The following is a 25,798-nucleotide window of genomic DNA, read 5'->3' as shown; positions in this document are numbered from 1 at the left end:
ACACACTTAAGAAACGAAACACAGAAGTGGAGCATGATCTTGAAAACTTCGAATTTTGCAAAGCGTTATCACTCGTCCATCAAATCGCAGTTCAACGTGCTAATTGTAGGATATCCTCCAATATTTGAAAACAAAAATTATATACGCGGCCGAGTTGAACAAACAATAAATAATCAATAAGTTGATAAGTATCTTGAACAATCAATTATGCAAAGCAAATAGCGATGTTTATTCTCTTTTATTTGTTCAGGTACCCACTAAGAGTATATAAAGGCGCGCCAAGGTTGATGAACTTTTTGCTAGTTGCTTTTAACAACCTTGTAATTAAACTGTTTGTGAATGTACGAAATTTATAATGCATTGTTGGTTATGCTTTTACGCTTTACAAATTTGCTATTTACCTTTCAATCCAGCCTGTCGATAAACTCAGTCACTGGGGATAATTTCGGACGGGATCTTTGATGACATAATTAATTCACGAAGTACACCTGGCGCTCAAGAAAATCCTATTCTTCCAACTGCTTTCAATAATAAACCAACTTTTGTTCTGACTTTTCAGTCATCATCGATCCAAAAGCTTTCTCCAAAACATGCGAGATCATAATTCTTGATGACTAAATTATGAAACGCGAAATGTGTCGCAACTTATCAAAGATCTTTTCTTGTTGTTGACTGTCAATCTGTTACAAGTGAATAAGCTATTATCTTTCAAGTGTTGCTTATTATTAAAAATACACTTAAAAGTTTTGCAACGATATGCTTCTAGATTTTGGAGATTGGCAAATACACAGCTAGTGTTTTTACTTGTTTTCTGCCCGATAATTTTCGAGATTAATGGGATAGAAAAACTTAAAAGCACTTCGAAATCACTCCAGTTCAATAATCTGATCGAGAGTGATCTGTTTGCAGAAATCGGTTTTATCACTATGTCATGGTTCTGAAACAATCAAAAATGTTTGAAAGGGCGTTTGATAAAGTCAAACTAATTCTGTAATTAAAATTGATTAGACTGATAATAGACAGAAATACGGTTTAAAAAACACGTTAACCTTGTTATTAATTTTTAAAATGTGATTTGTTTAAGATATTGTATTACATATGAGTAGATATTAATAAAAATATAGTAAAACCAACTTTATTTATTTTTCATAAAACCAGACAAAAACAAACAAATGACAGTCGGAATTATCACCTTTTGTTTGCATTTAAGAAAAGTGTCACAATTAGCGATTGTTTAACGTTTTAGTCTGAATTAAGTCAAATAAAAATAAAGCTTAAATGAAGACAGTTTGTAAGATAAAAAGTAATGTTAATATTTGATCGCAGTCATTTGCACTATAAATGTTAATCTTTTCAATCTCTCGACATAATTTTGACAACTGAATGCATTCTTCGTGATATGCAAAGTACGGCGCACATTAGGTACTGCATTTTTGCCAATTTGTTGTTGTCCGACATGACGCTATAAAATCTTTAGTGCCCCTTAGCGTGAATTAAAGGGAATTAGTTTCATCACCATTGACCACCCCGTCGGCCGCCCACGCCTCTCAAAAGCGTTAAAAATTCCTCGAGTCCGCGTTGTAACGCCTTGTAGTCGTTAATATGATAAACCTCCTAGAGAGATTCTTTATGCGGCATCAATATTAATTAAGTTACTAATTGGATATAGAAGAGGCAAGTTGGGTCTTGCGGTCGCTTGGGAATGCAGCGGTGGCGCTTGAGAGTGAACCCTTGTTTAATAGCCAAGCCACAGAGAACCGGAGAGCGGTCTCAGTTAGCGGTGCTTGGTCAGACCGAGTGCGCCACTTGGTCACTATACAAAGCGTCCGCACGATGCCCTGTGATGATGGCCGCCTCCGCCGCCTCCACCGTTCGGAATTCATTATCGAACGACAAAAGACGAGCGGATATCTCAACTAAGATTTCGACGCCATGTTGGGAGGGATTTTCAAACAATTTCCACAAAAAAGTGGTGTAGTACACGTGCACAATAATTGCTCATTTATCAGAAGTGTAGTCACTTTGTTGGAACGATAGGGTGCTATCAGAACGGAAAATTGTGCAAAGTAAACTACTAATGGACAAGACCTAGATAAAGGAATTGTGTTTATATTTAGAAACATTTTGAAATGGTAATAGCAAATAGTAAGGAAACACCAAAAATGTGTACATACTTTTAAATCTTTTTGTCTAATTGACAGCCTTATCTCTGGGGAATGTGTCAATTGGCTATTTAACCCGCGACATTTCGCTTTGGTGGTCCCTAACAACCACTTTACTCCTCATCTATTTAACTACTTTAAATTAAAATTGTCGTTTGATTTATTAAGAGCTCTTCAAACCTATCGAAAATTCCACCGACACGTTTCGATAAAATCTACTTCCACGACGTAAAAATATATCCGAAATTCAAATAAAATTAATCTCACACCTGTCGATAGTAGCCAACAAATGTTTTAACAAACAAAAAGAACCACATTGGTACGTAATAATCATATATTTCATTGTATTGATGACATGCAATGATAACAGCTGACATTTAGTATTATCATCATCATTATTATTTCGGCGATAACACGTATCACAGTAAAGTGTTGTAAACCCACTTAAACGAAAATGTCTACTTCCATTAATCTCGTTAATAATTTATTTAAATTTCTCAATCATGCACTCAACGATAAGTGCAATAAATAATACCGAACTCCGACGTAATAATTCCACGAATATGAATTGTTGGTACTATAGCGACCGCAATTTTTCGCTTGCGGTTGCCATTAATATGGCGGCGTTTTTGCAAAGATTGGATCACAAATATCGTTTACGAAGGTTATTTCATTGCAAAAAGAAGTACTGAACCACAAGATGTTCCTCGTGGGTCTCCTTAAATTGTTTGTAGATTTTGAAGGATGTTTCTTGATAAGACTTCATGCTGATATTGGATCAGGTCAAGATGATCAAAGTGCAGAAATTACGAAGAATTGTTAAAGGACTGGCTATTTGAATGCGCGCACTTGGCACAACGGAAAAATCTAATTATTTTCTTATCAGGCCTTGTTTTATTTATTTGGCAACTGTCAGTGGGTCTATCAACGACATGCAAATTAATTTTCATCGCCAACTCTATTTACAAACATTTATCACCCACACTTAAGCTGAAACAATTACAACTGTAACAATTTTTCCAGTTCTCGAAATAAGCCTCAATTCACACTATTTTTGTAACGTAATAATACACCCACGTCGCTGCATTGCACGAATAATTGCAGTTCCCACCGACTTGGCAAAATAACAGCGCAACTTTTTTAAGAGATAAAGATCTCGAACCTTTATAATTGACATTTGAAGCAAAAAATTGACAGTTTTACGGATGCGAAAGTGAGTAAATCTTATCAATTTATCGTGAATTTTAAATAAGCTTGGTTTTGTTCGTTGGTGGCACGATTGATTGGTCCATTATAATTCTGTATTACCACATAATTATAAACAGACCAATCAAATCGCGGGTTGTTAAGTGTAGAGTCGATGCAAAACACCTGTCGATTAACAACTATGACTTTTCGTATGATAAATGAATAGTTTTATTGCTTTTATTATTGGCTACTAATTTATGATTGCCGGATTGTCAACGAGGAAAAGACACGTTAAGTAAAAATAATTATATAGATTTATTGGGCAAATAAATAACACATAAAGATAAAATTTTGTGGGAGTACTTAACGTTATGGGTAAAATAAACAAAACATTGCTTAATTTGCTTTGGAAATGTTTATGTTTGACTGTTATTGTTGACGTTTAGTGGTTATGGATAATAACGCCATATTTGTTCCGACATGTTTGCTACAGTTCAAGGTGATTGAATCATTTTGTTTACGGCCACAAATGAAAAGATAGGAAAAATGTTTATTATCAAGTTTTTTTGAGTTTAAAGATCAAGTAGTAGCTGCTAGGACCAAAGTTCAATTTTTAAATAATTCAAGTTTTTTCCGGGTACGGTCCTGTCTCTGTGGCACCTATATCGCATGCCATGTCACCCCGACCGCGACCTATTCCAAAAATAATGCCATTTCACCTAGCGATCCATATTTCTGGCAATTATAGTCACCCTCGATCCAATTAGCAGTCAATGACGTCATGTTGGTCACGTGTGGTGTGCGACCCTCGACCATATTTCCGTGATGCGTCGTGTGTGAACCGATTAGACGAAATCGCGCATTTATTAAATTAAAATAAATGCTCGCTTCACGGTTAGTAATTAATTAAAAACTTGTCATTATCTCGAGCGCATTTATACGGTGTGCTTCAGTGGAGCGAGACGTTTTGGTTTGTGGATGGGAGTGTACCCTTAGGAAACATATAAATTCCCTTCGCCTCCCCCTTCGATGCCCCCTGTATAAGTATACGCTTGGACTGTCTTGAAAAGATGAGAATCGTACTGCGAATTCCAGTTCCTTAAGATTATACTGTCGTCCTTGTCTCTCACATCCGCACTTGGAAGCGTCTTTTTTGTACGGTGTGCTCTTTATAAACCGAGACAGCATTATGGCCTCATGAAAGTGGAAAGTGAGAAAGATTAAATCCGCAGTCAACGTGGACTTGACGAAGACCTGTCAGGCCACACCGACCAATAGAAACTAACACCACGCCCATTTACTTAAAGGATAAAGAGCGACACTTTACATTAGAACGATAAGGAAGAGTGTAGTCTCTCTCACGCCCACATTACCCACCTTACGCCATCTCTCTCTCTCCGAGTAGCTACTATAATAGCACCGGTTTAATGTGTACGTAGGTATACAGTATACGAGTATACGAGACCTAACCTTACCTCACTACTTACATACACCAGCATGTGTAAGGTACAGTGTCAACACACATGTACGAGGCATGTGTGAACGTACACTCCACGCCATCATTCTTCGCCTCTGACTGTACACTCTCGTATAAAGGTTAATTACCACAGCACAGTCATTTGAAAAGTTCAGGTAGATTTAAGACCCCTGATGTAAATAGACGGAAATGTGTCTGCTTTAAACAGTCTACGGTTCTCACTGGCCCCGCGGCGGCGGCGGCGGCGGCAACCTTAATTGATATTTTATGTACGAAAACTCCAAATATGAAAGATACGTACATTCGAGCGGTGAAAATGTTTTGTTTGGAGAGAAAGCACTTGCAATTAAGTGCTCCATCTAACGATGCGGCCGTGAAGTGAAGTGTTGTCTTGTGTATTATTATTATTACAGTCACAGGGCCGATTCATTCGCGGACAGCACAAGGGTGGGAGGTGGGGGCGGAGCCACCCCCGAACCCTTCTATAATAGAGTTTGGGGGCAGCGCAACGATATCATAAAACAATTTACCGCCACTTAAAACGGTTTTGAAGAATTACACGACAAGACTCAAGTTGAAACGTGGTGTATACATCAGTTTTCAATTTTGGGTTTCCAACATTCGTATACTGAAAGCTTTTAGAAAAACATTTTGGGAACTTTTGGTTTCGAGTTTAAATAAAGAGTATGACCGTATTACCCACCTTTACTCTAGGAAGTTGTCAATCAAGCAGGTGATGCTTGAGATTCATTGAAACGATATCAAGTAGGCCAAATCTAATCAAATGTGAATTTTTTACCATTCTAACAACAATTTTAGTACTTGAAACTCCTTTTATCGGACCTAAAATCGCAAATTACGCGATTTAATAATTCATACCTGGCAATCATTTACAATTTTTGCACGTTGTTGAGCCGCGGCCAAGGATTTCAGAAATCGCTTGGAAAATGTTCACAAGACAATAACTACGTCCTACAAACTCACTACAAACACTTTCAAACCATAAAACTTGCAAAACTTCGTAATTTACAAGAAGTTTAACCTAATTTGAAACAAGAACAAAATTAAAAAGCGCCCTTTCATACCGACCGGGCGCACCAATCACAAGCCGGCTAAAGTGCAGTAGATTGAAATTAATTACATCATGTCTTGCACAACCAAATTTAGGGGTTCATGTCTCATTACAGTCACAGGGAGTTATTTAATTTTTCAAAAATTGAAGATCCCTAAGACGCCACGTGAATTTAATTAATTAACCAGCTGGTGATTTATTGTTATTAATCGCCCAGCGTAATCGACAACGAAATAAATCTCCAAATTCCCTCGTTAATTGTGGTCGTTGGCGTTAAATAAATATTTATAATTAAGAATAACAACAGCATTAAAAGATAAAGCCTTATCAAACCGACATTTTCAAAATAATTATTAATAAAGATAGTCATCAAATTTATATTTATAAATTTATAAAGTGTTTATAGTCAGAAATGGGAATCATTCACATAAATATAAAAGCTGCCTCCATAAATGTAATAATAAATTACGAAATATGCTCATGTTAAGCGAATAACTCGTCGTTAATTGCATCCGTTTAGTCTTTCTCCATTTTAATTGTTGATTTAAGTAATTTGGAGTGATACTTTTTATATGTAATCATTGATTAATGTAGCTTGTTTATTTAATAAATTATAGGAATATCAAAGTACAAGGTTACGTTAGGTCGAGGACTGTAGCTAAAAAGACAAGCTGAAGGAAAAAGTTTACATTTCCTTAGTTGTAGGCAACCCAAAATACATACACACGCGGAATTAAAAAAATGAGTTTTTGTTAAATAGAACAGTCCATTTGATTTTGCTATCACAATCTAAAATTTCATTATTATCCAAATTATCCATTGCGGCAAATATACAATAATCTTGTTATCTATAATTAATAGTGCATTAATTGATGTACAGTTTAGGAGCAATGGAACATAATATTTACATAAGGTCAACACTAAATACTGAATTCAGTTAACGTAAGCAGTTTAGTGAAAAGTTAATTAATTATGCAAATTAGAATAATCTAGAATAGACGCTGGTAATTATTAATATCAATCCACTAATTATAGTTTTGGAAAGTCGATAAAGAAGACAAAAAAATCGCCGAAATATTTCCCGCCTCTCCACTTCACCACAGCAAACAATCAACATAATGATCCTCTAGCCACTTTATTAATACCCTCATCTTCATCCACATTATATTTAACAGTTTTTTACGGTGTCGAATATAGCTATTAATATTTAATGCCACCCGAGAAAAGGAGAACGATAAAGATGGTTAAGTCGTTTAACCGCATCACCTTTCATCGTTTTTTTCTTTCCTCATCGACCACACAAGATACAAGACATACCACCGGTGCATCTTCGAACGAAGGTGCAGAAAAATGCCGCTAAGCGTAGATGTATAAGACGTTGTAAACGCAGCTATAAATGCCGCCTGTCGGGGATGAAACGGGAAGTCAGAGGGGAGTGCAGCAATAAGCTCAGAATTAGTCTGGATTTATCGATTACTTAGTGTGCCACCATTTTTATACGAGATCAGCGGCTCCTTTATGCGTCTACCGAGTTCTTTGCAGGTTGCCGTTGCGTGATACAGTCCAGAAAAAAAGCAAGAGGCTGAGGGAGGATGTTCGCCAACTGTTGGGAAACATTCGTAGTGCAGTATGTCAAACACTTTAGAAAAAAGTCCCTATTGAAAACTCTACTGAGAATTTTTAAAAACGTCTGTAGAAAAAATAGCGCTTTATACTCTTTGCAATTAGGCAGTTAATGAGAAAGTTACCCTTTGTACGCTCACTCCGTTACACGCCGGTAAATATTTTAGAACACGCCAACTCCTGAAATTAAAAACCCAAAACATGGCGATAGAATTAATTCATCGTTAAAAATTTCAAGCTTTAAATCGACGCTTAGAAGTCCACTCGCGTTCGTGCGAAAAATTTCATCTAGACATCTTTTTCATTACGTATTCCATTTTTTGCAGGGGCGGGTTTTAGCTTTTAAATCTTTAAAATTAATTTCGTATTCGTTAAGGATAAACAAAGCGGCAGTGTTTTCCTGCGTTGATTAATAAAATATATACCTAAAGAAAAAATGGGATTTTAATAAACTGGTCGTCACATATTAGAACTGTTTTGGGGGGTATTAAAGACAGTGAGGGTTCCTGAAGAGATTTAGGACGTTGAAATAATTATTGGTTTGGTTTATCCCGGCGCCTCCACCAATACCCTTCTCCTTTCATCCGCATTTAATAAAATAACATTTTAATTCTTGATTAGAGTCGAAGTAGGGCGCTCCCCGCCTCAATAAAATCCCAACTTTACGAATCCTCAAAGCTCGGGTTCTAATTTTCCAGCAGTTAAGCCCCGTCTCCACTCACCGGCAATAAAAAAGTAATTTGTTTTTTTCTTGAAGTTGTCATTTGGAAGTTCTCCAGCAAAGCAGCGGTCCCATCAAACAAGCATCAGTGGTTGGCGGCACGGCACTCGTGAATCATGTTGGTTCGTGACCATTGTTCTATAAGTAATGGACTCCTCGCGCGTCGACGGTAAATCTTTGAGCAACATTATTTAATTCGCTCACGACACGGAGTTCGCACGCGATCGTCATTGTGTGGGGTGGTAATATAGATGGCTGTCGGTCTGTGGTTACCATCACGCCATGCTCGGTACCAGTCGCTGATTGCCACCGACGAAGACATAAAAGACTTCCACCTTTGCTAAATACCGACGTCTTCAATGCGGGTTAATTACTTGCATAACGGAGACAGATTTTGAAAGGGCTTGTGATGGGTTTCGAAGGAGAAAGAGTGGGGAATTAGCTGAGTTAACGATGGGGTTTTACGTGGGGGAGGAAAGCTAATGGAGACCATTTTTAGGGCGCGCGGAATTACCGGGATATTTTAATCAATTGGTGGCGTGAGGGGCACAATTAGGGAACGAAAAACTGTCAACTAAAACGTCTTTTAGGAACTATAGAGCGACCGAAACCAATTAATTCATGACAGTCTAAATAATAATTCTCGCAATAACTCGTTATTCGTTATTAAAACTCGATATTATTAACATTTATGAAACTGTCGGCCAACCATTTCAGTTTAGTGAATCCGAATTCGCATTACATGAATGAATGACAAACCGACCCATTAGCTATTATAGCTTATTCAACGTCCTGTATATGTATAATGAAGAGGGTTGAGCGGCCGGACGGTCGGTGGCGGCGATTGCGGCGTTCGGCGGCGGTTCACACCCGCAACCACCTATCTGCTCATTAGCCGAGTCTCGCGGTGCATTGCACACTCTATCAACATTAAATTAACCACCAGCCGCGTTGCTAAACACTGCACATTACTAAAGCGGACAGCTCGGGGCTGGACGGGAATAAAGGGATGGACAGTGCAGGTAGAGAGGGCGCGACAAAGATAATTAACAATAGATGTATTGCCAGTGATGGTCGCTTTAAATTGAATCGCTCGTGATTATCGCTGGTATCCATCACAATAGGGGAATTTAGAATGGGGAAATTAAAATTACCGGTAATAAAAAGACGAAATGTTATGATTTGAATTTTGCCCGGCGCATCCACCATTTTCAAAAAGGTTTTTAATAGCACTTTCACAGTTTTGATAAATGAATTGTCGCTGTTTTATTTACGTAAAGCCTGTGGCAAATTCCTCAAGTTTCAGCTCAAATAAATAAATCTCGCCTTACACAAATAGTTTCAAGAAGTAGTAATAACGAAGTTAAAGTAGTTGTCGGCATCTGTGTTGCGCTAACTTGGTTTATTTAAAGTTTACATCATTTTACGCCTGTATTTATGTACTTAGTACTCAAATTTCAACCGTTGCGAAAACGGCATAATTAATCACCTGCTAATTTCTTGTATAACATAACCTTCCTATAATTATACCCAACGTGTGAGTACAAACTAAATGGACTGTTTGTTTTGTAATAAAATTCGACTAAATAATGAAGTAAGTTTTTATTATAGACTGCTTAAAAAACATGTTCCAAATAATAGTTTATTGTGGACAAATAAAAGATAAGGATACAACAAAAAAAATCATGTTCACATGAAACAAACGCTATAGTTCACAGTTAAAAATTCCAATAATAAAAGTTTCTTCTGAATAAAACCACCATCGGAGTTACTTCCGCTAAAAACCGAATCGTGAAATGAGCTCATCACCACAACCGCTCCTCTCCCGTTCACCTCCTCGCCTTGAAATTCTTTTTCCATTTACTATAAAACTGAGTGATGGATTCTATGGAAATCCCCGCCGATTGTGCCAACCCCACATAACTAAACTCTTTGTTTTCACCGTTGGACAAAACGTTCTGATTGCCGATCAGAAGCGTGATCAAATTAGCGGCACCTTTCTGCTGTTCCGCCAAAAAGTAACAACATTCGATTATCTGAATGTAGGTGCTCATTTCTTTGTCTTTTTTTTTCGGGTACTTAATGAATGGAATTGGAGCCTTTTCTTGAGGACGCTGTGCTCGGAAAAATCGGTTGCCGCGATGGAATTGAGACTCTAACCATCTAATGGCGTCGCGGGCTTCCGACTGTTCGCGCTTTAGATCGTCGAGAGCTGAAACAACTGCGAAACACAACGATTTTGTAAAGAGTTGTATAAGACTTTACGAACCTGCAGAGGGAATCAGTACGATGAATTTCCTGGAATGAACAAAGTGCTTCACCATGAACGTGTACTTAATTAGAGCGTCGGCGTCTAGGACTAGATAAGGTGAAAGCGACGCCTTTCCTCTAACTCTGCTTTCCAAAGCTCGAACTTCCGACGCCAACCACAACTGCCCCATGTGCTTCATTTTCATAAGCTGCCCTTTATTGTCCGCTTCCTTGTCGTCTAGTTTATCGGTGATGACGGAACCGCTTTCAGCTTCTTGAATTTCCTGAAATTTCCCAAGCATAAAATCTCGCTCACATTCGATAAGAATACTAAAGTGCGCCCCACGCCCCATCGGTTCGTACGTTTGGGGGTTGTCTTAATTAAACACGGCTAGGCGCGAGCGAAGTCTACAAACCGGAAGCGATGTAATTACGCGCATTTCGTGAAAATTGCCGCTGAAATCGCACCAGCAGACTCATTTGCATCTATATGGAATCGAGCGCATTTCGCCGCATGAACACACTCCGGACGCATTCCGGAGTCGCATCCGCGTCGTTTCCGGACCAGCGACGCGGTAATGAGGGCGGTATTTGTTCCCTTGGCGATACCGCTCCGTCCAACATCAAATAACTGCACTTACTTGTAACGTTCGGACGCTGGCGTTTATGGAAAAGTTGGAGATTTGCGCTATCAAAGAGGTTTGTTCGTTTAAGGGGCTAATTTACCACAGCCCACCACGTTACGAATAACCACAATAACATCATTTTGCTTCTTAATTTATTCATAACGGCGCAATATTGTAATTCCAAATGCCAGTTTTTGTGATTTATCACTGGAAAAAGAAAACGAATTGCAAGTTCGTTCTAATGCAAAATTTCTCATCACTGCGCACTGTAGTCCTTATTTAGAGAATTTAATTAATAAAATAGAACGCTAGAGGAGCAAACCGCTTTGATATCTTAATAAATAAATGGATAGAAATTCCGACAACTAGTCCAACGACAAAGTTTTTATTAGTGTCTTACCAAATCCTCCACTACGGCGTTGGCATTCTTGCTCTCTTCCACTTCTTCGCATTTACAAACAAAAACGTTCTGGTGCTCATCAAAACTGATCCCAGTTTCTTCAATACTCGTTAAGAATTTTCCAAACGCCATAAACTTGACAATCCTAGTAACATTCTCTTCCTTGGTACTCATTCCGTATTTATGCAAGTAATTCCAATCCAAGTTTTTATGACCTTTGGCTAAAATATCAACTCCTTTCAACACAATATCTTCACTTAGCGGTATTTTCTCTTCATTTTTGATAACATCAGCAACTTTCAATTTGATCCCTGTCAGTTTGGGACTTTTGATATTGATATTAATCAGATTCAACATGTTCGTGATTTGCCTCAAAAGACTCCTTGTGTTAGTCCCGCATGATTTGACAATTTCTGTATCTTGCATGAGCCAATCATTGATTATTTTGATCGCTTGCAAAGAGCCTTCTTCTGTGATAATCTCCAGCATGTCGTTTACATCCATTCGTTTGATCTTTTTGATCACGTCCACCTTCTCTTCGTTCTCTTTACTGTTCTCTTTCTCCTCCGTTTCGTCAACTTTCTTCACTTCTGTTTCCTCGTCTGATGATTCAGCCAAGACATTTTCGTTGTCGGAAGCAAAGGAATCGTCCTCTTCAGAGCTAACAACAGATTCCGCGTTATCCTCGCCTTCGCTGGCTTCGGAGTCGCTTTCAATGGCTAACGCTTTGCGGCGGCGTAGTTTTGACGCGTTTCGTTTGCGGTGGTTCTTTTTTAGGAGGTCGGTAACTACTCCATTTTGTTCGATCTTAACTTCGACCTCTGGAATTGGGTAGTTGAGCACGCTTTCTTGGATGTGATTAGTCACGTTTTGAACCAATTGAGAATAAATAGCAAGAGTAAAAGCAACAGCTGTTGATACTTGATGGTGGTTCAATTTCTGGAGTTTGGAAATGCATAAAAGACATATGGCTATGAGTTTGAAGATCATATCATTAGTTAAGTGCTCTGAGGGGATTGAGTCTGTTTCTAGTGACTCGCTGTTGGTTGGTGATTCACATGCTTGTGTTTTGAGAGAAGACAGACAAACTTCTAGGTCTTTGTAAGTCTGATGGCACAAACTGTAGACTTTGGGGACTTTCTTGTTAAAGTACCAGATGTCAATGAGTAAAAGAAATCGTGCGATGAAACGTTTCAGGTCGTTTTTATCAGGTTCTGGCTCTGGTAACTGTTCTAGATACTTTGAATTCTTATCAAACAAACTATGAAGATTGTTAATTGTGCCTTCAAAAGAAACAGTACACGCTAAACAGCGCATATAGTGATAGACAGCATCAAGAAACTTATTCTGGTTCATGGCCAAAGTCCCCATTTGGTTGTGAGGCATCCCATGGTCAGATTTGAAAGAAATGGCTTGCAAATAATAACGAAAAGCCAACGTGGGCTCGATTTTCGGGTTAACTTCCAACCTGTATCTACTCAAATCTCCTAAATAAATCAAACATTGATGTACAGCCGAATTCGCCCATTCCAAGCTCTCCTTTTTGATTTCAACGTCGCTTGGGGGCTCCTCGATTGAAAAATCGATGACGTGGGTCAAACTCAAACCAAATTCACACTGCAACCTTGAAATAAAATGATGGTAGAAACCTATCCCAGCGTTGATATGAGTCTGAAGGTTGCAAATATCCTCCTGCGTGTACTCCTTCTTTTTTAGCTTCTTAGCGGTGGAAACTACGTCGTAATACCCTTTACGCCACAGCAGTTCTTCTCCTTTCTTCCCATAAAGGGCTGGTTCAGAAAAAATCAGTTGTTCGCAATATTCGCAGAATTTTCGGCGTTTTATTTGCAGACTCGGGGTGAACAAGTCGCCGATGGTTCGGGCGCAGCTCCGAGCATCGTCTAAACGTTTTGCATGTTCCGTTGTTGATCTAAAGTGAGGTTATGATTGAGAAATGTTATAAGGTGACGTAAGACTTACCTGTACAACTTTTTAGACAGCTCTTGGCCCTGTTTTTGGTGAATATCTGTGGAATTTTTAACTTTCTTCATTTCAACTCATGTTGTTATCCCGGTCAAGAATTCGATGAATTTCTTATTATCGCGATGATGGATTCCAAATGCCCAATGGTCGAACTATTCATTTTCGTATCATTATTAATTTCACAAATATGTTTTGACACCATCACAAATTCTTATCAAATCGCACAAATATGTCCATTGCCACATGATTTTTGATAAAAATTGCAGCGGCATCTAGCGGCGACGAAAAAACGCGAACAAACATGGACCAAAAAATTGCTTTATTTACGTGATTTGCAAAAAAAACAAAGCAAAACAACTTCACTTTACGAATTGAAAAGACAAAGTAAGAACTCGCCAGGAAAATTCTTAAAAAACCGTAATTACACACTTTTCCTGATTACAGAAACCTGTAAAAATGACATTGACAGTTACGTCAATAAAAACAAATGGCGACGGCCACTAGTGCCCCAAAACAGGATATGCCCCCTTCAGGGGGCTACAAGCCCATTAGTTACCAACGAATCCCAGCTCGGTCCTACTTCAGCGGTAATTCACGCAACTTTAATTAAACTTTACTAACTGTTACTTTGTTATGTAATGTGTAACCTCACTTTTAGGTTGGGCCATAATCGGGGGCTACTTGGGGATAACCGCCGGCGCGGCGTTTCTTTACTACCTCAACTGTAAACGCATACATAGAGAGGAGATCGAAATGCGCTCTGGGCGTTTAGCTATAACCCCCATGTTGCTGGCGGAAAAAGATCGCGAATATTTGAAGCAACTCCGTAGAATCAGAGACGAGGAAGCAGAATTAATGAAGAACGTGGAAGGGTGGGAAGTCGGGACCTATTACGGCGAACCTTTGTACAAAACTTATGACAAAGACAAGTTGGTGGACCCACAAATGCAAGGCTATTATGTGCATTCTCCTTGGTCTGAATTCAACAGGAGAGCTTTCATTAGACAGTGGTCTTAAATAATTGTCTTTAGTAGAATCAGGTGTGTATTTAAATTTTGTTAACATAAAAACTGAAATAAATCCTGTTTTTTTTTTATACCTCTAAAAACAAGTTTACATAAACCACAAACCAAATAAACAACAAATCGAACATTTATAATTGCAATGCTTCTAGGCGTCTATCTAACTCGTTGATTTCCGCATTTTTGTACTGGTTCTTAATTTCACAAAAGGCCCAATCTGTTAGCTTTGAAGCTTCTTTCTTCTTCTGGGATGAACATTTTTGAGATGTGGCCATAGCTGTGGTTGCCTGTAATTAAATCTAAGTTTGAGTCCCCTCAACTGTGATAACCTCACCAAGTAGAGTCCATACAACGCTCTTAAATTTTTTGGGTTTAGTTTAAGAGCTTGACAGTAGTAAGAGCGCGCAATTTCGATGTTTTCCAATCCTCCTTGAGTGTATTTAATGTCAGCATAGCGTTGATGCAGTAAATGGTTGTGGGGGTTATGTAAAATGAGCTCTTCAACACAAAATGCAGCTTTACCAAAGTCCTGCTCTCCAATATAGAGCTCACTCAGTTCCTGCCAAGCTTCAGCATCAGCCATGAAGCTAAAACAAATTTTTAGTTGACGAAAGTGACTTAAAACTGGTTTTTACATTGCTAGATATTCAGCTAGTTCTTTAATAGCGTCAACAGTTCTTCCCTCAGCTTTCAATATTGCAATTTTACGTTTCTGGGCCCCACTGTTGGTCTTATCACACTCTATAATCTTATTGAGTACTTCAATGGCTGATTTATAGTCTCCTTTGGCTTCAAACAGCATGGCTTCATACTTTCTCACTCTGAGACTGCCAGGAAAGTCTTTGTGTAGTGCATCAATACAAGTTTTGGCAACGTCGAGGTGGTTACAGTCCAGGGCAGCTATGCATACCTGCTCTAGCACTAATGCCCCTAAAATTTTCGACCTTAAGAAGAAAATGATGGAATTGTCTACTCACTATCTTTTCCGAGTTTCTGGAGATTCTGGGATAGGCCTTCTTTCCATATTTCCACAATTTCACGGCTTTTTCTGTCATTATTTTCTCTCCAGGTTCTCAGCTGGTCTAAGCTGTCTGAGGTTAAATATGAAGTGTTATTGTTTTTTGTTCGGATTCAACTCACTTTTCATGTTGGTCATCTTCTAATCCCTCAAATTTCTCTTTTTGGCTTACACGGTTAGCATTTTAGCCAATTGATTAAATTTTAATTAACATGATTAGACACACGTCATTGCAGGAAACTGTCACCAAATGAATTTGTGTGAAGCTAGCGCTGAAGTCTAGCGCCCTGTGTGGTGATCCAGTATTCCCCACCACTAAGTCACGGCCTCCTAGATATGAACTTATCAAAGATCTTATTATACTAGAGCCAGAGAGTTGGAACTAATATTAGTTTCAACTCTCTAACTAGAGCTTATTACTATCGGCCACATTTAAATGTAAATTTTGGTTTTAATTGTTAAAAGCATCCGGAATGTGCTAGCACCCGAGAAGTTGGATTAAGGCGGCGATTTACCCAGAGCATTCTAGGTTTGCTGTGTCGTTTCTCTGCTGTAATCTTATAGTGTTACACACACATCCATCCCTTCCGCGAAATTCAAGGACAGGGTGATGCTTTCGGACACACCGGCAGTACACTAACCATTTCAGACTCGGCAAACGAAGCGTTTTTAGCATAGTATTTTATTAGTTGGACTACAGCTCAGAAAGAGTAGACATTGAAGACAGCGATATAGAAAAAATAATGATAAAAAATAATAATATAAGCATAAAAACAAAAAATATAAAAGCAACAACAAACCAATTATTTAATAAAACAAAAAACAAACAAACACAAAATTGATCCGGTTAGAACGCATCAAGATCTACAACTTTTCTAGATAATTTTTTTCATAAACGCATTTTGATTTTCGCCTTTTTCCGCCCTTAATTTGGCCAGCCGTTCGATATCTCTAAACAAATTCACTTTCATTTCCGCAACGAGGAGATTTTTTGACTTAAACCTTATCACAACTTTTTGTCATAAAAACGCCTGATCAGCTGTAATTTAATTAAAAACGCTCAGTTTGTTGTGAATTTTCATAGTGTCAAAGTTATCAGATCGTTCTTAACGTTCTTAGCGTTCTTAAAGTGCAAAATGTAAAGTAAAGTAAAGTAAAGTAAAGTGTAAAAGTACAAAATGGTTTTTACCAACATGGAATACACGGATATGGTGCTTCTCTATGTGTCGAAATTTTTTTTTATTAAGAAAAATTTGTTGCATATGGTGAGTTCTCTTACCAGTTTAATTTTGTGTACTCATTTCCATAACACCCTGTATAAGCAATTAGGAAATTACATACTAATCTCATTATTGGAATCAGTTGTGTTTCGACTTTTGATAAAGACGGTCGTTTTGGTGATTTGTGCTACAGAGTGCTGCTCTGAGGAAATATCTCGCAAGGTAAAGTACTACCCTATATTATTCAAGAGTTTTTAATTCAGCGAAACGTTAGGCGCGTTTGATTGTCTATTTTTTCAGTTCGTTGGCGTTGACTAAAGCAGTTTAATATACATAGTGTATATGCTTAGTAATAATCGGAATTTAAAGGAAGTTAGATACATTTAAACTTTTTTGTTCTTACAAATGTTTATCTAAGACCTGTGTTTGACTGTTAAATACAATGAACAAAATTAGAAGATTGCTTAAAGAATTTTGTAAATTTTTCATTTAGACGAAAACATTTCTTAAAATTAGCCACCCAATATTAATTTTGCGATTTAAATTTTATTTGAAAGCACATATAGAACTCAACTTTATATCGTGTTCTGTACTAGAAATTCTGTTTTCTTTGCTTGAATTTTTCGTAAAAATTTCCATAGTCGTCTCACGCCACTGTGCTGAAATTTACTTAGGTCTCATGTATTCATTTCATCCTTCAATTACGTAATTAGTTGAAGGTCAGACAAGTTGAGCAGTACCGCACCATCGACAAACAATTCGTTTTTTTGGCAAAAAAATAGTTAGATAGCAATACTGATAACTTCGCTCTTATTGTGCTCAATTTCAAGTCCAATTATATAAAGAAAGGCCACACTAACAATAATAAACCTTTGTTGAAATATGCCTTGATTGATTTTCTTTCTGGAGGAAATATGACAAATTCTTATTGCATACTTAGCAAGGAATCAAAATCAGCGTCTCAGCGAAAATCAAATGATTAAATTTTGTGGCATAGTGAAATCAGTGCTTCATTATTTATTATTTAAGCGTGTTTGGAGTTTCGTTTAAAAATTCGAAATTTGGTTTAATCTGCAATGATTAAATCTGATTATTGAATGCAGTTTTCGGTAAATTTTCTAATTGATTGATATTGCCGAAATAGTATTTTCCGCAAATCTTTTAAAAATGCGAAAACCTGATTATTTTTTGTTCGCCCAAGAAAAAGGTAGTTAGTAATTAGGAAATTACATAATAAAAATCTCATTATTAGAATCAGTTGTGTTTCGACTTTTGATAAAGACGGTCGTTTCGTGCTGCTCTGAGAAAATATCTTGCAAGGTAAAGTACTACTAAGGTAACTTTACTGCTACAGTTATGAAATTTCGGGAAATTACTAGTTTTTAATCAAATATGAACTCTGCCAAATTGCAAAATTGTAAATCAAAAGACATAATAGAAATTTTTATTTTTAATGCCCAAATGCTTCACTAAAATTGATAACTCTCGTAATTTTAGTGAAATTTGAGGAAGTTTTACCACCAAAACTCGATTGTTTAAATTAGAATGTAAATCAATTTTGTGGACCTATGACAAATAAGAAATATGCGGTTTTCTCTATGTTTTTTCTAGCACTATTGTTGCTACTCTTTCATTATTAAATTGAAAATTTTCAAACTAATGTAAAGTTGCAAAATCTGTTTTGTCTACCCATCGTATATTTGGATTTATTTTGTAACTCTACCTTCTGAAAAATCGTTGTCATTCATTACCCTCGGTTATGGCATGGCAATAGCGCCACCTTAGGTACTTTTTGTTCGCTCAAGAAAAAAGTTAAAGTTTTTGTTAGAAGCAATTAGGAAATTACATATTAATCTCATTATTGAAAACAGTTGTGTTTCGACTTTTGATAAAGACGGTTGTTTTAGAGATGTGTGCTACAGAGTGCTGTTTTGAGAAAATATTTTGTAAGGTAAAGTACTAACCTATATTCATTTATAAACATCTTCGAGAGTTTTCAATTCAGAGAAACGTTAGGCGCGTTTGAATGTCCATTTTTTCAGTTTGTTACCGTTAACGCAAGCAGATTAATATACAGAGTGTTTATGTTTAGCAATAATCGGATTTTAAAGAAAGTTAGATACATATTGCAAGGCAGGCTAAATACAACAAGTTTTTAATGTAAGGGAACTGTTTTAACAAAAATTAATTAGTTTTAATATTGGCGAAACGCGAGTCTTGAAATGAAATGTTTTTTGAAAACACGAGGCGAAATAGTAACAAAATCTCATATCAATTTGATAGATTTTTTTTGACCATATGGCATTGTTCCGTACGTTTTAGTCTTGTTTTTGCAAATTACGTAATTGATGGAGTTGCATTGTTCCTAATTAGTAAAAGGGCAGTGCAATCACAAATAAATTGGGAGTCATTTTTTTCAAGGAAAAAAGAGTTCAATCATCGTTATCTAATAACGTCCATAAAGCCATTATTTATTTAGTTGTACTCCGAGTTTTGAGTAAAAAAGACGTGCTTCGGTGACTCGAAATTTATTTTAGTGTACGTTGCTACGATGGTTTCAATGTAGGCGTGTACTATTTTTCTATACATATTCGACTTTTTTACTTATTCGTATTTATTTGTTACAGATATCATCCTAACTTCGGAATTTTCACTCGAAATCTTGGAACATCTTGAAAAATGTAAGTCGAAGGATTAGGGTAGGACAGTTTAGTTGCATCTTTCTAGTTCACTGTTCTTGTTGCATTTTTGCATCATTTCTTCATTTACCAATTTTATCTTTTTTATACTTTTTCTTAGTCTCATGTCTCTTGAAATGAAATTCCTCCTTTCTATGACTTTTTTGCGTTTTGCCACCTGAACTTCAATTTCCTCTCTTTTTAATACTGGAAAACTCTGTTCAGTTCTTTTATACCAACACAACAATGAACTCTCTTTTTTAATACTGGAAAATTCTGTCCAATTCTTTTATACCAACACAACAATGAACTTCTATTTCTTCTCTTTTTAATACTGGAAAATTCTGTCCAGTTTTTTTATACCAACACTACCATGAACTTCTAATTCCTCTCTTTCTTAATACTGGAAAAGTCTGTCCAGTTCTTTTATACCAACACAACCAAGGGGAAACAAGTAGGTAGACAAAATTGGGGAATTAGATACACACACATTTTGCGTGAGTTTATGGAAACATCCATGTATGTTCTGTATTCTGCACATAATTTAACATCACTACACTTGCTGCCACCTACCCTGTACACTTAAGCATACCAACACTAGTAAGGGGACCCACGTTCATCCACGTAGGTACACACATTTAGGAAGTTAGGTACCTTTTGCGTGCGTCTATGGAAACATCCATGCATGTTCTGTAGCCGACACATTAGTTTGTCAAGTTACGGCATTTACGGAGTCTTCTAAAGGTGTTCAGTTTGTGTGAGCTAATGATGCGACGGTGTCAATCCGATACCGACCAGCAGACGTCGGGTACGAATGACTTCATTTGCAGCTCTAAACTCTCAGAGCGCATTTAGTTGAAGCTGTATCTGCATATCTCCACGATTTGACTTTAGGGGGGTGGATGAACCTTAAGGCGGGGGGATTTAGCTAGAAAGCCGAAGTAGAATGCCGGTCGCATCACATGCTAACCTAGAAACAGGGCCAATGTTAGTCATTCAATACCCCAGGCTCGGACTGTGTTATACCATAATGGTTGGAACGGAACTATTGAGGTATTTTGCTTTCATTTCTCCAACACTGGTTGGACAGTATTCATTTGGCACCACCGAAAAACTGGCCTCGACTGGACAATTGGTAGCCGACAGACCTTAGTATGTGGGCGCGCGATGAACGAACATCATGTTGAGGGGGACGAGGACATTGTAAAGACGGGAGACGGGAGCTAGCTGTCGTTTGAAAGCACAACTGCCCTTCGAATCAAAATTTACCATAGCGTTCAGAATAGGGTTAGATTCATTTTATGTAATTGTTTTTCAAGGCGGTTAGCTAGGAGTTGGTTTGAAAGTAAATGTCCGGTTAGTTTTGTTAGAAGGGTGGACACACTTTACGGGACACCTTGGTCAAGATGCTCACTCACGGGATAAACTTTTGTTTCGTTAAACATGGTGGACTTCCGGGAGCCGAGTTCATTTTGAATCCACCAAGATCCCCTACGGTGTCTGTGTTCGCGAAAGGGGTGTATTTTGAGCCCAAAAATGGGGGGAGAGTCACCCGAATTTCATTCATTTTTTCTTGCCACTTTACACTTTTCAACTTCAACTTGTGTCTTATTTGTTCAATCTTTGATGAGTCACTCTGCCCAACCACCCATTCATTCCCTATCTGAACACTATTTTTATTAAATTTTCCTCCATTCCACCATTTTACGACGTTCCTCATTTTGTCGTCACTCAAATTCCATTCATTTTTTCTTGCCACTTTACACTTTTCAACCCCAACTTGTGTTCTATTTGTTCAATCTTCGATGAGTCACTCTGCCAACCACCCATTCATTCCCCATCTGAACACTATTTTTATTAAATTTTTCTCTATTCCACCATTTTGCGACGTTCCTCATTTTGTCGTTTTATCTATTTCATGTACCCTTTTTTTTCTTATTAAAAATGGGGGGAAAGTCACCCGAATTCCATTCATTTTTTCTTGCCACTTTACACTTTTCAACTCCAACTTGTGTTCTATTTGTTCAATCTTCGATGAGTCACTCTGCCAACCACCCATTCATTCCCCATCTGAACACTATTTTTATTAAATTTTTCTCTATTCCACCATTTTACGACGTTCCTAATTTGGTCATTTTATCTATTTCAATGTTCTCTTTTGTTTCTTAATATTCCTCCTCTTTTAATTTCACTAATAATTTCGAGTGCCGACATTTTTAGTGCGGGAGATAATTCAGTTCAGTTTCTGTAGTGTCTTAAAAATAAAATTAAAATCGTTTTTAAAACAAAGTGAGTGAGTGAGTGGTTCCTGATTCCTGATTCCTAGAGGGGGATGCAGTGGTACGAGCCTGTCGATGCAGCTTTGAGATCAGGATTAAAGGGTAAGTTAACTGCTAACTTTAAAATGTTAGTTCAAATTTCTAATAAAAAAATTCTTTTGCAGTAAGTCCGTGTACGAAGACGATGGCGACGTTGGATCTCACAAGGTAGGATTTTTTCCTTCTGGGTGACGGGATTTGAACGACGATGGACCTCGCAATGGGAGTGTCGGTGCATTCGTTTTTTGACAAGTGGTAGTGTTGTGACACTGTGCAAGTCGTTAGTTTCTTTTTCTTGTATGTTCACTCCCAAGTACTTCGTAGTCTCTGTTTGTTCTATTATCATACCATTAATTGTGACACATATGGTTTTTGAGTTTTACCAATTGCCATTACTTTCGTTTTTTGTGTGTTGATCTTCAGGTTTTTTTTCTCCAGTGCTAAATTATTTTGGAGTTCACTTTCATTTTTTGCGAATATTACTATATCGTCTGCAAATACGTAGTCAGAGATCCTAATTTTTTGCATATTTTTGTATCCCACGTCCAACGTCTTAACTCTTCCTTTTATTTCTTTTAATACGTCGTCCATCACCAGAGTAAAAAGTGTAGGGCTTAAAACTCCCTCTTGCCGTTGCCCATCTCTTGTTATAAATTCTTCCGACTTGGAATTTTCATTTCTTATGTAATTTTTGGTATTAATGTATAAGCTTTCTATAGCCCTACATAATTTCTCTTGTACTCCTATTTTCTTCAAACTCAACCAAACTTTTCTTCTCGGTGAGTTGTTTAATAGTGAAAATATGGTCTTGCACTCCTCTTTCTTTTCTGAATGCGCACTGTGATTTTTCCAGTTGTTTTTCTATATTTGTTTTTAGTCTATTATTTAATATTCTTTTATAAATTTGATAACCACACCCAAAATTGTTATGCCTCTGTAATTATTACAGTTTCTATTATCTCCTTTCTTGTAAATTGGTATTATAATTCCTACTTCCCAATCTTTGGGTATTCTGCTTTCGTCTAGCATTCTATTAAATAGTGTTGATAGTGTTTATGCCTCTTGCTCCCAGATTTTTTAACATTTCTGCAGTTATTTGATCGTGGCCGGCTGTTTTACCTCTCTTTAGTAATTTCATTGCTGCTGTTATTTCTTCTGGAGATATATCTTCTATTAGTTTTTCCTCTTGCATATTTCTTTGTGGATTTTCGGTCAATTCTACTTGCTCAGGTATGTCGTTTACCTTCAGGATTTCTTCGTAATGTTCCCTCCATCTGTTCATTATATGAGCTTCTTCAGTCAGAAGTCTACCTTCTTTCTCCTTTATTTGTTTCAGTCTCTTTTGCTCGCCTTTTCGTAAAGTCTTCAGTACTCTGTAAAACAGTTTCCGGTTTCCATGACGTCGCTTTTGCCTTGTCTCTTTGTTGTTTGTATCTGTTGTAATTGTCTGTCGTTTTGTTTTTTACGTAAGTTTTCCAAGTTTGCTTCTCTCTTTATTTCTTCATTCCATCATCTAGTTTGTTTCTTGCCGTTGATTGTTTTTATAGTTCCTCACGTTGTTTTTGCTGCGTTAATAATGATGTTTTCTACTAAATTCCGCAGGTCGTCTATCGTTCTCACCTCTTCTTTGCGACCTGTTACTAGTTCTAGTTCTTTTTCTACTTTGTCTTGTAGTCTATATGTCTTTATTCCTTCCGTCCCTTGTATTGGCAGTTTATTGTCATTTTGGTTTGTTTTCATTATAATTCTGACTTTCATCTTTGTCACTAGCAAGTAATGGTCTAAGTATATTTCCGAACCTCTCATGACTCTTGTATCTTGGACTTCATTTTTATATTCTCTGCTTAGAATTGTATAATCTGTAATTATTGATTTTTCTTGACTGCTCTTCACTTCTCTCGTACATTTATGTATAACTTTATGTTTGCATAATGAGTTTGTTATGACTAAGTTGTTCATCATACAGAAATCGATTAATCGTCTTCCATTTGAATTTCGATGATTTTCTCCAAACCTTCTGAGTACTCTTCCCGTTGAACTATCATTTACTCCTTCCTACTCTTGCATTCAGGTCTCCGATAATAATTAACCTTCCCTTTACTACTTCGATAACTTCGTTGATTTTATCCCAAAATTCATCTTTCTTCTGTACAGATTCTACTATTTCTTTATTGTTTGTACTTGTTGCATTTTTTGCGTTGTTACTTTCATCCTTTTCGTTTTTCTTTCTACTATTTAGGTTTTTCATGCTTCCTATCTCGTTGCCTTGTCCATAGCGTTTGTCGTCGTCTTCGTTTAGTTTGATATCTTTCTTATCTTTCACTTTGAGTTTTTTGTCTTCCAGTCGGTCTTGAAGATTTTCTTTAATTGGTCCTGTCACTGACGCTTCTCTTGTTTTTTCCGGTGTTTTCCATTGGGTTTACGCTACTCGCTCTCTGCTCACTTTCGTCTCTGTTTCCTCCATTGTAAACTTTGTTACTTACAAGTCTTCGTTGATCCTAATGTCTGTCTCCTTCAGGTCTTTAGCTTTTTTGGAAGATTTCTGTTGTTTTGCTGAGTTGATTAAGTTTTATTAGTATAGGTCTATAGTTTCCTACTCTGTATTTTCCTATTCTGAATAACTCTTCTATTTCCTCTTCACCAAACTGGACTCCAATCTTTTCGAAAATTTGTTTTAACTTTTGTTTTGTGTCTTCTCTTGGGTTTTCTTCTTCCGAATCTTATACTCCCTTTATCACTAAGTTTTTTTTTCTAATTTCTCTCTCTAACAGTTGTAATTTTCGTTCTTGGTTCTTCACTTGTTCTTTTAAACTTGCGTTCTCTTCTTTTACGGCTACCATTTCTTGAAGAACCAGTTCCATTTTCTTGCTGATTCCCTGGACTTCGTTTTTCAGTCCCTCCATGCTTTTGCTTAATTTCTTAAACATTTCCGAAATTCCTTCCATTGTTGTTATTATTTAAGTGGTTTACACTCCGTCACTCGGCTTTGGTGTTTTTCGATAGATTTAAAATGCTGGCGTCGGCTGTTTTATTTTCTTATTAAATTCTATTTTACCTCTGTTCTTCCGTATTGTCAAATCCTTTACCAAACGGACACAACCTGGTGTTGTCTGTTGTTCTGACTTTGGTCGCCACTGCTTGTGAAAGGAGCACAAATTTCTCACTCTTCCACTAGATATTGCCAACTCAGTAACTAGTTTATAGGAAACCAATTTTTGAAATTTTTATTTTCAAGGCAAGCCGAAATATAAGAAATCCTCCCTAACAATCTTATGCAGATTTTACCATTTTTTAAACCTGCCAACAAAGACTTATAAAACTTTTAAAAAATTAGTTATTATTTTTACGATTTTTTAATAAAATTCATACTGAATATCTTTGATTGTTAATTATATTATTAAACTAAAAGAAAATAAATTATTGATTAATTTGTATTGGTGAATATCTCATTATTTATAATTAATATCATGGCGCTTAGTACGATTTTTGAATTTAAACGTCAATAAGAACTCTCAATATCAAACTGCAAATTTATCCACAATTTGGGCGATGCAGGCTTCATGTAAATTGGATCATGATTATAAAAGAATTAACAGTGGAACGAACATGATATTCTTTTTGTTAAACAATGGTTCTGTGTCGGGACGAAGAGTTTTTTTACAAAAGGCACGTTATTTCCTGAGATATTTAGTTCTAAACTTGCCAAATTTAACGATTTTCAACATTTTTTTATCATAATGTCATTACTTTGCTTCAAAAAAACTCAACGTCCCGACATTAATTACTATCTTAACTGCAGTTTCACAAAATTTTTGATTTTTTTCACAGACAACGGAGTAATATCGAATTTTGTGAGGCCTTTTTCTGGAGGTAAATCGCCGCCTTAAAAATTCGGTTTTATTATATGCAACCAGTAATACACTATTTTGAAACTTTTAAGTGGCAGTAAGTGACAGTCTTTGTGGTGAGGGAAAGTCTTCATTTTAGGGAGCAAGAGCATGGAGCTATGTTCACGCAAGTACCAAAAACCTCTACAATGA

At 36.9% G+C, this 25,798-nt stretch overlaps 4 protein-coding genes across 4 annotated transcripts; 1 reads left to right on the top strand and 3 right to left on the bottom strand.

The window, feature by feature from the left end:
- Positions 1-9,830: 9,830 nt before the first annotated feature.
- On the bottom strand, positions 9,831-13,798 carry Smg5 (Smg5 nonsense mediated mRNA decay factor). The gene is made up of 4 exons (XM_088038464.1): positions 13,500-13,798; positions 11,520-13,449; positions 10,513-10,777; positions 9,831-10,464 (listed from the first exon to the last, which is right to left on the bottom strand). The coding sequence occupies exons 1-4, from the start codon at positions 13,568-13,570 to the stop codon at positions 10,073-10,075; spliced, it is 2,658 nt and encodes an 885-aa protein (XP_087894590.1). The 5' UTR covers positions 13,571-13,798; the 3' UTR covers positions 9,831-10,072.
- Positions 13,799-13,946: 148 nt separating this feature from the next.
- On the top strand, positions 13,947-14,582 carry ND-B16.6 (NADH dehydrogenase (ubiquinone) B16.6 subunit). The gene is made up of 2 exons (XM_088038466.1): positions 13,947-14,089; positions 14,161-14,582. The coding sequence occupies exons 1-2, from the start codon at positions 13,990-13,992 to the stop codon at positions 14,517-14,519; spliced, it is 459 nt and encodes a 152-aa protein (XP_087894592.1). The 5' UTR covers positions 13,947-13,989; the 3' UTR covers positions 14,520-14,582.
- LOC148173587 (ER membrane protein complex subunit 2-like) lies at positions 14,579-15,828 on the bottom strand. Its single transcript, XM_088038465.1, has 5 exons — positions 15,665-15,828; positions 15,502-15,615; positions 15,160-15,454; positions 14,859-15,111; positions 14,579-14,811 (listed from the first exon to the last, which is right to left on the bottom strand). The coding sequence occupies exons 1-5, from the start codon at positions 15,678-15,680 to the stop codon at positions 14,656-14,658; spliced, it is 834 nt and encodes a 277-aa protein (XP_087894591.1). The 5' UTR covers positions 15,681-15,828; the 3' UTR covers positions 14,579-14,655.
- Positions 15,829-21,656: 5,828 nt separating this feature from the next.
- On the bottom strand, positions 21,657-23,803 carry LOC148173586 (uncharacterized). Its single transcript, XM_088039896.1, has 9 exons — positions 23,773-23,803; positions 23,314-23,704; positions 23,225-23,257; positions 22,841-23,170; positions 22,671-22,788; positions 22,142-22,619; positions 21,952-22,094; positions 21,785-21,800; positions 21,657-21,694 (listed from the first exon to the last, which is right to left on the bottom strand). Exons 1-9 carry the CDS (start codon positions 23,801-23,803, stop codon positions 21,657-21,659), a joined length of 1,578 nt encoding a protein of 525 aa, XP_087896022.1.
- Positions 23,804-25,798: the final 1,995 nt, after the last annotated feature.

The sequence above is a fragment of the Gnatocerus cornutus genome, chromosome 6, assembly GCF_029298725.1.
Source record: "Gnatocerus cornutus isolate USDA-ARS CGAHR chromosome 6, icGnaCorn1.1, whole genome shotgun sequence".
NCBI lineage: Eukaryota > Metazoa > Arthropoda > Insecta > Coleoptera > Tenebrionidae > Gnatocerus > Gnatocerus cornutus.
This window is presented reverse-complemented; position numbering and strand designations above follow the sequence as displayed.

What these genes read in the sequence shown, in the direction of transcription:
- ND-B16.6 (XM_088038466.1), top strand. Translation starts at nt 13,990, where the DNA reads ATGGCGACGGCCACTAGTGCCCCAAAACAGGATATGCCCCCTTCAGGG. An exon ending in AGCTCGGTCCTACTTCAGCG is followed by an intron (nt 14,090 to 14,160) that starts GTAATTCACGCA and finishes CCTCACTTTTAG; the next exon opens with GTTGGGCCATAATCGGGGGC.
- Smg5 (XM_088038464.1), bottom strand. Translation starts at nt 13,570, where the DNA reads ATGAAGAAAGTTAAAAATTCCACAGATATTCACCAAAAACAGGGCCAA. An exon ending in CTGTCTAAAAAGTTGTACAG is followed by an intron (nt 13,450 to 13,499) that starts GTAAGTCTTACG and finishes ACCTCACTTTAG; the next exon opens with ATCAACAACGGAACATGCAA. An exon ending in CGTACTGATTCCCTCTGCAG is followed by an intron (nt 10,465 to 10,512) that starts GTTCGTAAAGTC and finishes TGTGTTTCGCAG; the next exon opens with TTGTTTCAGCTCTCGACGAT.
- LOC148173587 (XM_088038465.1), bottom strand. An exon ending in CCAGAAACTCGGAAAAGATA is followed by an intron (nt 15,455 to 15,501) that starts GTGAGTAGACAA and finishes CGAAAATTTTAG; the next exon opens with GGGCATTAGTGCTAGAGCAG. An exon ending in CTAGCTGAATATCTAGCAAT is followed by an intron (nt 15,112 to 15,159) that starts GTAAAAACCAGT and finishes AATTTGTTTTAG; the next exon opens with CTTCATGGCTGATGCTGAAG.
- LOC148173586 (XM_088039896.1), bottom strand. Translation starts at nt 23,803, where the DNA reads ATGATAGTTCAACGGGAAGAGTACTCAGAAG. An exon ending in AGCAAACTTGGAAAACTTAC is followed by an intron (nt 23,171 to 23,224) that starts GTAAAAAACAAA and finishes CAAAGAGACAAG; the next exon opens with GCAAAAGCGACGTCATGGAA. An exon ending in GATCAAATAACTGCAGAAAT is followed by an intron (nt 22,789 to 22,840) that starts GTTAAAAAATCT and finishes ACTATTTAATAG; the next exon opens with AATGCTAGACGAAAGCAGAA.